At 42.0% G+C, this 13281-nt stretch overlaps 1 protein-coding gene across 1 annotated transcript; it reads left to right on the forward strand.

Annotated features, from left to right (window-relative positions):
- Positions 1-5354: 5354 nt before the first annotated feature.
- On the forward strand, positions 5355-10589 carry KCNA4 (potassium voltage-gated channel subfamily A member 4). The gene is made up of 2 exons (XM_061613135.1): positions 5355-5750; positions 7752-10589. Exon 2 carries the CDS (start codon positions 8147-8149, stop codon positions 10142-10144), a length of 1998 nt encoding a protein of 665 aa, XP_061469119.1. The 5' UTR covers positions 5355-5750; positions 7752-8146; the 3' UTR covers positions 10145-10589.
- Positions 10590-13281: the final 2692 nt, after the last annotated feature.

The raw sequence follows: 13281 nt of genomic DNA on the forward strand, positions 1-13281 counted from the left end.
CTTCACTTAACGTTACACATGTCGTCCCTTGTTTCTTGTATACCAGCCAGATAACTGTGATCATCTGGACAAGCCCTCTTGACAGTGCCTGCCACACTTATCACATATTTATTTAGTTTCTACATGAACCAAGGCTTTTAGCATAGTGACACTAGTAATTTGGAATATTGTTCCTATTGAAATCAGACAATCCTGATATTACATTGCCTTCTGAAACAGTATTTGTTTTGCCAAGCATTTTTAGATAATTAGTTTGATTTTGTTATTTTATGATTTTATAATTTTAAGATTTTAAAGTTTTATGATGTTTTAATTATTTTACTGTACATCACCTTTTTTTAAATGAGCTGGCAGTTTATAAATAGACTTATAAATATATACATACATACATACATACATACATACATACACAGTTAATATGTGTGTTGGTTTTACACATAAGTTTGATCATAGAAACGCAGGAAACTACCTTAAGCTGAGTCAGATCATTGGTCCGTCTAGCTCAGTAATGTCTACACTGACTATCAGCAGCTCTCCAGGGTTTCAGGCAGGAGTCTTTCCCAGTCCTACCTGGAAATGTTGGGGATTGAACTTGGGACCTTCTGCATGGAAAGCTGCAAATGTGATGGACAAGCTGCTGCTCTGTGCTTCTCTAGCCCCATAGGATTACTCTGCTGTTCACAGAATCACGATAGTCAAAGAATGGTAAATAAGACATTTCTCAATTCAAACTGTGGGTGCAAAGGAAGAAAGGAAGAATTAGGAGTGCACTTACCGTGGTATTCAGCTACTGCATCCTATCAGTGCAAGGATTTTTGCTTGTGCAATGGGACTTCCCCCCTTATCCCCCTGCATGTGTTTCATTCCCTCCCCAGATCTGCTCCAGAGGGTTGGGGGAACCCCTAGAAAAGATTTGGGGGGGTCTTGGGAGGAGGAGAGGGGAAGAACGAGAGTGCTATGTTAGATTCCACCCTTAGAGTGTGCTCTTGATTCTTCCTTTGAAGTGGAATCACCTGATGCCATGTGACACCAGGCAACTGACAGGTGGGTGACCTCCCACTCACTTGTCAAAGTGGCCTGTGGGGGTGGGAGAATTTGGGATCCAGCCTGCTGCCCTGATCCAGTTCCCCACCTCTGCCTTACATTCAATCACAGAATCTCAGGAGAAGTAAGCACATGAACTTTTATTTACCTGAAAATATCATAGTTGCTTTGGAGACTGCTGCTTTGGAGCTTTTCCTGCTAAGTGAAGCCGTGATCATCTTCTTCAACAACTTCTTCAGCTTCTTCTGCTTCTTCATTGATCTTAGCAGATATAATCCACTCAAAAAGGCATGGTTCCTACTAATGATTATTATCATGATGATTACAAGTTTAGGACACATTCAAAGCCAAATTTAAGTACTTTAATGTGCTAGTTGATTTTCCTTGCAGGTATTTCAAGCTCATGCTTAAGCACTTTAAGTCAAATGCCCTCTTCCACGGAAATCAATGGGAGTTAAACGTTAAGCATGGCTGGATCATGCCCAGGATGACTAACAGTGTCTGGGATATTTCAGCACTCATCCACTTGGATGCATCAGGAGCAGGAATGTTCCGAGAAGTAAAAATTGCTGTCTTTCCTCCTATCATTTGTAATGTAATTTGTGGATAGCAAAAGCCCAAAAATGGAGAGACCCAGTACTATATGTATGCCATTCTTGGTTTTTATGGTTGTCATCAATCATGATGTGTCACAATTTTGATTATTTTTAAGGCACATTAGGCATAGTCAGGTATTCTGTCTTTTGCTTTAGACTTTGTTGGTTGGAGGCCAAGATTTAATGGAATGGCTTTCTAATTATGAGCCTGAGTAGAGAAATTCATTTCCAGCACATGTTTCCTAGGAAGTATCAAGGAAAGGATGATGTTGACAAATGGGGCAAGAAGGGTTCCGTACAGCCCCTAGAGCTACTTAGTACATGTACTCCTTTGTGAAGCACATTAATATGCGATATGCGCATTGATTCTCTCTCTCTCTCTCTTTCTCTCTCTCTCTCTCACACACACACACACACACACACACAGAGAGAGAGAGAGAGAGAGAGAGAGAGAGAGAGAGAGAGTAATATGCAATGCACACATTGGCACATATACACACAGTAATATACAGTATATATGTTGATCCAAATCTGTCACAAAATCATGATCACCATTGATTGTGGTGGGAGTTACATGTTTAGAATTATGTAAATCTTCGATTCTGGCTATAGTATATTATTCCTCTAGAACTCTGTTCCCAGCAATGCAAGAATGAAGAGATCATATGGGAGGGGAAGGATCAGAAGGGAAGATCCATCTGAACAACAGAGTCTAGATGATTCAGGGGAGCAGCACTATAGGGTGGTTCTCCCCACATGATCCTGTCCCTTCTGTATTGTCTCCATGGGTTGTATTCAAGGGCGCAATTCAACTTGTATTTGTACCGAACTGGGGGTAGTTGGATGTGGAGGACCTCCAGCAGAAGCCCCTTGTCCCAGTTGAGCTCAGTGAGGCCGGGACCCTGCTGGCTTAGTTGGGGGTCTGCCGGGGAAGCTCAGCCCGGCAGATGGAGAGCTGGTGGAAGGCCTGAAAATGGGGCATTCCAGGGGCGTGACAGAGGTGGAGCCGAGGGGAGAGTACTTCCACTATATCCAACTCCCCTTTGCAGTGCTCCTGCTGGTCCTGATCCAGCCAAAATTTCTACCAGCAAAATGTTGGCGTAGGTAAATAATTACAATGGTGGTCAATGGGGAGTGCTTACTCTCTGGTAGGAGTATTTGTCAAAGCTGGCTTCTGTCTCCTGGTCCCCATGTGCAGCTCCTGATTGAGCTGGCATTCAGCCTCCCAAAAGGCGAGTGGATGCCGTGGAGCTTCCTGTCGGCTTCTCCTTTGCCATGCCCCCTCCCGCTGGCTTCCTATGACTTGGATTGCTCTGTAAGTCCTGATCAAAGTAGACCCACTGACATTAATGAATCTATGTTAGTCATGCCTCTTAACTTCACTGGGTCTACTGTGAGTAAAACTAGCATTGAATACCACTTTATATTCCATGGTATTTTTAGGAGTACCATGGGTTGGTGCCATGGAGGCGTGGCAGCCATTCTGGTCCCCCTACATAAGGATCAGAACTTAGAATGAGATCACTGAGTATTGTTCACTCCTGAGCCTAGTTCAAGGTGCTGATTCTATCTTTCAAAGTAATATGTGGCTTAAGGAATCCTTATATCGCATATCAGCCAACCTGGCTGATCTTCTGTGGGCCCTCTCTGCCATCAGTCATATGGTTGGTGGTGACCAGGGACAGGATGTTTTCAATGACATCCCAGTGGTGGAACTGTCTCCCCAAAGGCACATGCCTGGCACCGCTATTTTTTCAGCACCAGGCAAAAAATGATTTTATTCTTCCAAACGTTTTAACTACCTCTTACTTTTAAAAATCCTGGTCCTTTTATTGTGTTGTTTTAAGTGTTTTGTGTGGGGCTTTTTTTTTGTATTGTGGGTTTTTTGGGGATGTGAATTTTTTTTTAATTTCATTGTCTGCTGCAACTGGGAGATTTTACATATACATATATATGAGAGGCAGTGTGGGGAGGTGGTTAGAGTGTTGGACTACAACCTGGGGACCAGGGTTCGAATCCCCACACAGCCATGAAGCTCACTGGGTGACCTTGGGCCAGTCACTGCCTCTCAGCCTCAGAGGAAGGCAATGGTAAACCCTCTCTGAGTACCGCTTACCATGAAAACCCTATTCATAGGGTCGCCATAAGTCAGGATCGATTTGAAGGCCGTCCATTTTCATTTTTATATATTGTTGTTATGTGTCTTCAAGTCGATTACGAGTTATGGCAACCCTATGAATCAGCGACCTCCAATAGCATCTGTCATGAACCACCCTGTTCAGTTCTTGTACATTCAGGTATTTTCAATAATAAATGCTCCAAATAAATAAATAGTATTTTTATTATTTATTTATTATTTGATTTACATCCCCCCTTCCTCCCAGCAGGAAGGAATATTAATTCATATTGCACATTTCCCAAGGGTCCAAAGTGTGGTGCATTTTTTCAACAATCTAGCTTCACAGCCACGTGCCAATGATCCTCAAAGTACTGGGCAGGAGATGCAGCAGAGCACATTTTGGACGTAATAGTCATACTAGATGATGTAATCTATACATGGTAGCAACCTACCATTGATGCATGTGGGGCCCCTCCTGCTCATTCTGCTGAGTGGGGCCCTGGACTTCCTCCCCAAAGTCCTGCCGTGTGTGTGTGACAGGGGTGTAGTTGTCCAGGGACTTGGGGGCTGTCTTAGACCCCTTATGTTTTTGGGAGCTAGGTCCCAGCAGGGTCCCTATGTTTCCAGCATCCTATGAGCCAATCAGCATGAAAGGGGAGTGTGTTAACCACTGAGAAGAGTCTTCTAACTTGCTTCCCTGCTGATTAAAGCCAATCAGAGTGAAAGGAGTTCCTATTAGTTCCCACTTCACAAAACTATGTTGTGGAAAGTGAGGTTTCTGTAATTGTAGTAGAAGAGACAGTGAAACCTGATGATGGCATCCCATCTACATCAACAAGCAGCAGGAGATAAATATGTAGACAGTGAATTCAATAATTCAAGCAATATCTCTGACAGTGAAAAAGGACTGTCAAATGGCGACAGTGATAGAGAAGCAGAAAGCAGTATTCAAGCCTGGCCAGATTATTCTGTAATCTTAAAAAGCTGTATAACCTTAGAAGAGGGTATGGCTGTGAGGAGGCATAGCTGTGACTATTATGAAGAGACCCTGCACTTCTTAATTTGCCACTACACTACAGTTGGTACAGAGGTATCCAGCAGTAGGGATATGCAGATCTCTCCATTTGGGATTCCGTTTCTCATTTTTTCAGCCCTAAATTCAGTTCTCCACATTTCCACATCAGTAAAAGCCTCATGAACATTCACCAGCATTTTAGTGCGAATCTCTCCTCATATACACGCTTTTGTGTGCATTTTTCTGCAATGTACACATTTTTGCAAAACCATTTCCCCGTAATATCATGCATTTTGGTATGCTATTTTCCCTAATATGCGCATACTTTCCCCAAGTAAATGCATTTTTTGCATATATCTTTGCACACGTTACTTGGCATTGCAAATTCAGAGAGGCGCGGATACCGAAAGTAAATGCAAAGGGGGGGGGTGGAGAAGGAAACAACAAAAAAGGTGTTAATGAGAGTACCGGACACTAGGGGCCGATAGAGAGCTGGAAAAGCGGGCGAATAAATCAGACCTAGCCCCGCCGTTTGTCCTTCAGTGGATCCGTAAACACAAATGAGAACTGGGTAGGAGACTTCTGCAACGGGGGAGCGCGAAAGAGCCAGCGCGAGAGCGCGAGCAACAGTCCTTCCCATAAGAATGTTGAACTAATTGAGGCGCACTGGGTGCTTGGAGGGAGAATTCTGGGAGGGGAAACCCAAACAAAAATCGTTATAGATCTTTTCTTCCCACGTCCCGGGTCTAGGGACAGCGGGGCGGGGGGATGTCCAAAGGAAGAGCAACAACAAGTGGACCCCGGCAGCCCAGCGACTGACTTTGGACACCGAAATTGGGGAGAGAAACCAGTGAAAGAAAAAGGCGAGGGGACTGCATCTTCCAGCACGCGCGAGCCCGGGGAGGGACAGGAAGCGCCCCAAAGCAGCAGCGCGGCGCATCTTCGTTGTTGATAGCGAGAGCAACAGTCTGTCTTGGTGCGAGGGATTATTTTGAACGGGTGATTTACAACAATTGCTCAGCGGGGGGGGGAGGGGGAAGGCTGGGCTTGGAAAAGAACAGCGAGCTGCACACGCAACGTCCATAATCTGATCCCATACCACTGGAGACAAGCACCACAGTTTAGCCCCCCCTCAAAGCCCCCCCTCTTTTTTTACTTCTGGATTTTCTTCTTCGTTAATGGCTGCATTTTGTCAAGATCAAAGCTGAAAGAAATGATAGTCGGGCTTTGTGACCTGAATTCTTTCGCCAAAGCCTAAAGGAGCTTTTCTCGCCTCGCGCCGAAAAAAGGCGAAGAAAATCCATCGCTCTCTGCCTTATGCCTCTCTCTCACCCGTCGCTCCGCACACCTTTCTTCTGCTGCGCGTTACACCTGTGAAAACAGGTTGCTCGTCAACCCCCACCCCCACCCCAACCCCAAATCTCTCTCTCTCTCTCTCTCTCTCTCTGTCGTTTTGCAGATCCTCAGCGCTGCCTTTTCTCAGCCTACCGCGGTAAGTAGCCGGGAATATTTTATCCCTCTGCATGATGCTTAGCGCACATTTAGATGTGCTCTATCGCTCTCTTAAGATTGTCTCTGAAGCATGTTTTTAAATGCTAAGCGTGTGTGCGTACGCAGGTTAGCGCTTCATGGCCCCTGCTGTCCGATTATTCCTCACTCAACACAACCGTCCTCTCCTCTTTTTAATATTTCCATATATCTGCCTTTTTAGAAAAAAAAGAATCCATCATTAATTTTCAAATACATAATTTGATTTTAGCAGGAGCTGGAGTATTCCTTTACCTAGTGAGTTCTAAAGATGTAGCTTGCAAACTAGTAGTTGAATTATGTATTTACTATATATTTGAATGCAATGTATTGTTGTGGAGGTTGGGTAGAATCTATATGTGTTATTCTCATTATCCAGTTTTTCATTATATTCATATATCCATTCATTTGTGACCATGGTAAATACCTGCAAATGTTTCTTACCTAGATATATGCAATCCATGATTGATCTATTACATATACAATACAGACATGTGTGTGTATGTGTGAGAGAATATGTACTTCTACTATTCCGAGATATATGTCAATCTAACTGTACATTGCAGTATAGATTTACAGTCAAATTCTCTCCACAATGATAAAAGCTCTCTGTGTGAAATAGTATAGACACACAAATCATACAGAGCTATGCATTGTGCTGTGTTGTGTATATTCTGCATTCATACCTACATAATGATATGCATACGTATATTTCCATATACATGTGTAATACAGAGCTATGTGCATATTGCAATAGAAATTTACATTCACAAACCTCTCCCTGGAGATAAAAGAACTCTGTGTGAGATGTGGGTGTGTGTATGCCTTCATGTTCCTCAACCATATCTATATATAGACAGATGAACATAGACACAGAAAAAAGATTTGTGTGCACTGTGGGTGGGTGTACAATGATAGAGAATGATGTGTAGTGCAAGTAGGCAAACCAGAACCCTTTGATTTGAAACACCGTTGTTTGCATCTATGGCATATGACCCATCCTTTTCTTTTGTCCCCCTCCCCCTATTTTTGTCTGTGTGCATGCATGTGCTTCAGGTGAAGTGCTTCTGCTGCATGAGAGTAACCAAAGGGTGATCCACTCCCTCCTTTCCAATGGGGGACACAGAGCCAGCTTTTCAGCCTTCTTGTTGTCATCCTTCTCTTGCCACAGTCGCTGTTGCTGCATTGGGTGATGTTTTCCCAAGTTTAAGACATTGTTGACAGACTGGTAAAAGTGGGTGTGCTAAGACCTCTGCACTGTGTAAACAAAGTGAAGACTGGAAGTTCCTTCAACTTTCTAAATAACCATATTCATCAGCAATCTCCCATTGCTAGGCCAAAGCACCATGTGGAGGCAATTCTGGGAATACTGGCTATTTTGTACTTGATTATTCCGAAGAACGCATTTATTTATTTATTTTTGAAGAGTTGTTGTTTTTACTTTGCTTAGGTGCACTCCTGGTTCGATTCAAAGTCTCCACCGAAAATCATGAACTCAGATCTGTGGATTTTGTATGAACCACTGAAGAATACCTTAAGCAATGAGATCTCAAGTGTAAAAGGAGATGGTCCAGGAATATCTCTTGATCACATCAAAGAACTTGTACAAACACGCCCCCTTAATTTGTGTCAAACCTTTTGGGCAGCAAGATATGGAACTCTCCTCTTTGAGAAATATGCAGAGTGAAAAACCAGGTTATGCTAACACGATGGAACGATGTTTCCAAGATACTGTTTTCCAAACCTCAGTGGTCTTGCTGTTCCCGCGCAAAACACCCAGTAATGACTGTTGAGAACCCAGACATTTATTTTCCTTCTTGAGTCTTCTAAACAAAGACATTCAACATGGAGGTTGCCATGGTAAGTGCAGAAAGCTCTGGGTGCAACAGCCACATGCCCTATGGATACGCAGCCCAAGCAAGAGCCAGAGAAAGGGAGCGACTAGCACAGTCCAGGGCAGCGGCAGCGGCAGCTGTGGCAGCTGCAACAGCAGCTGTAGAAACAGGGGTTTCTGGAGGAGGAGGACCTCATCATCACTATCACCAGGAACAGAATCGTGGGGCTTCCTCTTCCTCCTGCTGTGGGAACACATCACGCGGCGGGTATCATCAGAGTAGCAGCAGAAGAAAGCAGATGAGGAAAAATCCTCACTGTCTCAGCAGCAGGGAGTTTGGCGCCTCTTTCCCTTGCTCTGAGTTGCTGCCTCTGAGTGGCTCAGAGGAGAAGATTCTGAAGGACTTGAGTGAGGAGGAGGAGGAGGAGGAGGAGGAAGAAGTAGAGGAAGAGGATGGGGAGGATGAAGAAGATGAGGAAAGGAGGTTCTACTGCAGTGATGAAGATGGCGAAGATGAGTATTCATTTTCCGATCAGCCTCCTGAGGATGGCGTTGGGCCTGGGGGCTACACCTCAGTCCGCTACAGTGAGTACGAGTGCTGTGAACGGGTTGTAATCAACGTGTCTGGCCTGCGGTTTGAAACTCAGCTGAAGACCTTGGCTCAGTTCCCTGAGACGCTGCTGGGCGATCCGGCAAAGCGGGGCAGGTACTTTGACCCACTCCGGAATGAGTATTTCTTTGACAGGAATCGTCCCAGCTTTGATGCGATTTTATACTACTATCAGTCCGGTGGGCGTCTGAAAAGGCCAGTCAACGTGCCCTTTGATATTTTCAGCGAGGAGGTGAAATTCTATGAACTTGGGGAAGAGGCCATCCTGAAGTTCAGAGAGGACGAAGGGTTTGTCAAGGAAGAAGATGATAAAGTGTTGCCTGAAAATGAATTCAAGAAACAGGTGTGGCTGCTCTTTGAGTACCCTGAGAGTTCCAGCCCCGCCAGAATCATTGCCATAGTCTCTGTTTTGGTCATTTTGATCTCCATTGTCATTTTCTGCCTGGAAACACTGCCAGAGTTCAGAGATGAAAAGGAACTTTTTTTGACCTATAACTTGGAGAATGTAAATGAGACACTGCAGTTGCAGAGTGGGGGGCACACAATCTTTAATGATCCCTTTTTCATTGTTGAGACCGTCTGCATTATTTGGTTCTCCTTTGAGTTTACAGTGCGCTTCTTTGCTTGCCCCAGTAAAGCAGCCTTCTTCAAGAACATCATGAACATCATAGACATTGTTTCCATTATGCCTTATTTCATTACCTTGGGTACAGACATGGCCCAGCAGCAGGGCAGTAATGGTCAACAGGCTATGTCTTTTGCCATCCTGAGGATCATCCGTCTCGTCAGGGTGTTTCGCATCTTCAAGCTCTCCAGACATTCTAAGGGTTTGCAGATCCTGGGTCACACTCTCAGGGCCAGCATGAGGGAACTGGGGCTCCTGATCTTCTTCCTTTTTATTGGAGTCATTTTGTTTTCTAGTGCTGTTTATTTTGCAGAAGCTGATGAAACTCATACCAATTTTCAAAGCATCCCTGATGCCTTTTGGTGGGCTGTTGTGACCATGACTACTGTTGGTTATGGGGACATGAAACCCATAACTGTTGGTGGGAAAATTGTTGGGTCCCTCTGTGCCATTGCAGGTGTGTTAACCATTGCTTTACCAGTGCCAGTGATTGTCTCCAACTTCAACTATTTTTATCACAGAGAGACTGAAAATGACGAACAGACCCAGCTGACACAAAATGCAGTCAGTTGTCCGTACCTTCCGACAATACTCAAGAAATTCAAAAGTTCATCATCTTCATCCACAGAGGACAAATCAGAGTATTTGGAGATGGAGGAAGGGGTTAAAGAGTCTCTTTGTGTAAAGGAGAAAAAGTGTCAGGTCACAGGGAATGGGAATGAGACAGCAAAACAGAACTGTGTAAATGCAAAATCTGTGGAAACAGATGTTTAACTTTGACTGTTTCCAAACTTATTTATGCATTAAAGTATGCATTGGTTTAAAAAAATGAAATATGCAAACAGGAGTTTAAACAAGCATATAGAAATATGCCCTTTACTGGTTAAATAGGAATTACAAAGCATTAGTAAACTTGTATTGCAGATCAAGTAAATGATATACCTTATGGAGGGGGTTTACCTGAAGTAGTTCAAAGTTTATATTTTTACTAGAATGCAGGTGTTTTGCACATGAGGGAGACAATTTTACTTTTTAGGAGGATGTGTTTAACTATCCACCTCACTCACTGCCCAGTGGTAAAAGTTAGCATTTCAAGGTATTTACTATGTAAGAAACAATGAAGTTCAGTAGCCATGTATTCATTTGTTAACGCTTTAAGAACAGCTACCATAATTCAGTGGGTTCCATAGTCTTTGATTTTAAAATGCTAAAGATTGTTGTGGGGAAATTTATTATATGGAAAGTTCAAATTTGACCTTAAAATGTTTAAAGATTGATTGATATTTTTTTTAAAAAAACTGGATACCTAATTGTTGAAGATACTACCAAACCCCCAGAAAAGGTTTATTTTTATAACACTTTTTTGGAGACTTGTGGCATTTGTTGAGTAATACGTGGAAGAATTGAAGTAAGAAAATTATTTAACATGGTCTGGATGCAGTGAAAAAGTGACAGGATTGCTTTTTTTGCACTACTTTATATGCTGGAGATATTCTGACAGAGACTTCATACTGTGAATGTTTACTAATGTTCAATGACAATCATTGGAAGGGTGAATCCTGCATCTTTATTTTCTTGTATTATTCTTTGCGTGATGCTGATTGGCTAAGCAGCTAACTTTACATGAATTCCACAGTCTTTTAATTATGAATATCTGTTATCTGGAAAAAAGCATTGTGAAGTAAAATTTTATAATCATTTCTCCCCTAAATCAATCTTTTTCAAACCATCATACCAAATAATAATGATATACAAGCTCATCTAGTTTGTTTAAGGGATAGCAAATGTATTCTGAATAGTGTGTGTGTGTGTGTGTGCGTGCCTAGACATATGTTTGGGCTGGAGAAGCAGGGGATGGGAATCAAATATAGCATTAGCCATAGATAAACATATCCAGCGCAGAAAATATAGGGTCAGGTAAATGAGGTTATAATGTGTTGTACTTTTTACTATGTAATATAACAATCAGAGTCTTATGAGTAATAGAATGCACTTTGATGCTGGTTAAATATTTTTCTGGACCAGAAATGGACTGAAATAGTAATTTTTGTTGAACATTGTTGAACTGGCAGTTGGGATTGGCAATCTTTAACTTGCAAATGGGCTACTAGCAGTTCAGGATATCTCCCCCACATTTCATTGCACATGCATCATCTTGTGTGTATTGAAACAGATTTTAAGATGGAAAAGTGTGAGGTTTGTAATAGCCATCCTTAAGCCTGAGTAGGCAAACAACTAAGTATGTGTTCATCCCATCTTCCTCCAATGCAACAACCTTTTCGGATTCAAATATCCCTTATAGACAGTGGGAGCTGAGGCATTGCAATGGCTCCGCAATGAATTATGCTTTGCATTCAAGAGTGTGATGAGTGAGTCTTCTTAAACATAATGCATTCTTGTAGAGGTAAAGAACAGGAGCAATGCTGAATCTAGCAATATTGGTGATGGGCAATGTGAGTTGGGAGAACCCCTGTGGAATTTCCAGTTATGCAGGTAACTTCATGTTACTTATAAAGGTGTGTTGTGGCCTGGACATGGAATTCTAAGAAGCAAAGTCCATTTACAAACCACGCATGTACTGATGCAACTGTGGAACAGAAAAGAAGTATATGATCTGGACAGAGGGCATGGTTGAAAGTTCTAGTACTGAAAGAGAAAATAGTTTCCTTGGGGCAGACAAAAGAAAAACAATTACCCAAGCAGGTACTTTACATTTTTCAGTCACAGCATCTCATAGTGACTGGAGCTTCTTATACTGACTGATCTTTTTCCTTTTCTTTTTAAGACCAATATATAATTAATTATTTTTATTGCAAGCATTTATCATGGGTATGGGTGCCATCTTAGAAGAAGCATTTATCATGGGTATAGGTGCCATCTTGTTCTTCCTCATGCAGGAAGGAATGTTTCTTTTAATATGGTGCCTACTGCAATGGTCTGAAACAAAATGCTTTTTAAAAAAAAAAATAGAACCACTGTTTTAGTCACATACAAGTTATAATCAATCACTTAAAACTACAATTAATCGAGTAAAAGTTTAATTTAATAATAACAATAATGAATTTGATTCAGCATGGGACAGATCCTCTCATGCGTTAATCCTAAAAACTGAAATAACTTCTTACTAACTTTTCCCATACCCTATTCTACATTAATCAAACCTTTTGAAACAGTTTGCTACTACTAGTACATTGTGTCTGACACTAAGGCTGCAATCCAATACATGTCTAGTTTCATTGGGTTCAGTGGGACTTACTCCCAGGTAAGTGTGCATTGGATTGCAGCCTTTGTCAGTAATCGCCTGATGGGATGTAGAGCTGAAACAAATATTCACCAAATTTGAATTCATATTCTGAACATGAAATTTTACCTCAAAAGTTAGAATACTCTAGGTACAGCATCTCTTGACCAAGTTTATCATGGAATCCCATAAGTTGTCACCCATCAGATACTAAAAACTATTGCATGTCATCTATCAAATCATATCTGATACTAGTCACCACTTTATGTCATCTAACAGATATTGTCAAATACTAAATGCCATTGCATGTCAGCTATCATTTACTACAAAATGCTAAATGCCATTGTATATGCCAGTTATCAAATTCTGTCAGATATGAACAATTGCATGCCCACTATTCAGTACTGTCAGATATCAAATGCTGAAGTCAGACAGCATTGGAGGTTGAATATAGATACTAAATAATCAATGTCTGGCAAATGTTAAAAGAATATCCAGATAGGGTACAATCCTTTGGGCCTTGAGATGTGATAGATTGGATTTCTTCCTCTGACAGTGAAGACAGAGATTTGACATTGGAGAGGGAGATCCCATGTCGGAACTTGTTATTTATTTAGAAGATTTATAAATCACTTGATCAAAGAGCTCTCCAAGTAGGGTACAAATAAAA

This window comes from Rhineura floridana, chromosome 2 (assembly GCF_030035675.1).
Source record: "Rhineura floridana isolate rRhiFlo1 chromosome 2, rRhiFlo1.hap2, whole genome shotgun sequence".
Classification (NCBI taxonomy): domain Eukaryota; kingdom Metazoa; phylum Chordata; class Lepidosauria; order Squamata; family Rhineuridae; genus Rhineura; species Rhineura floridana.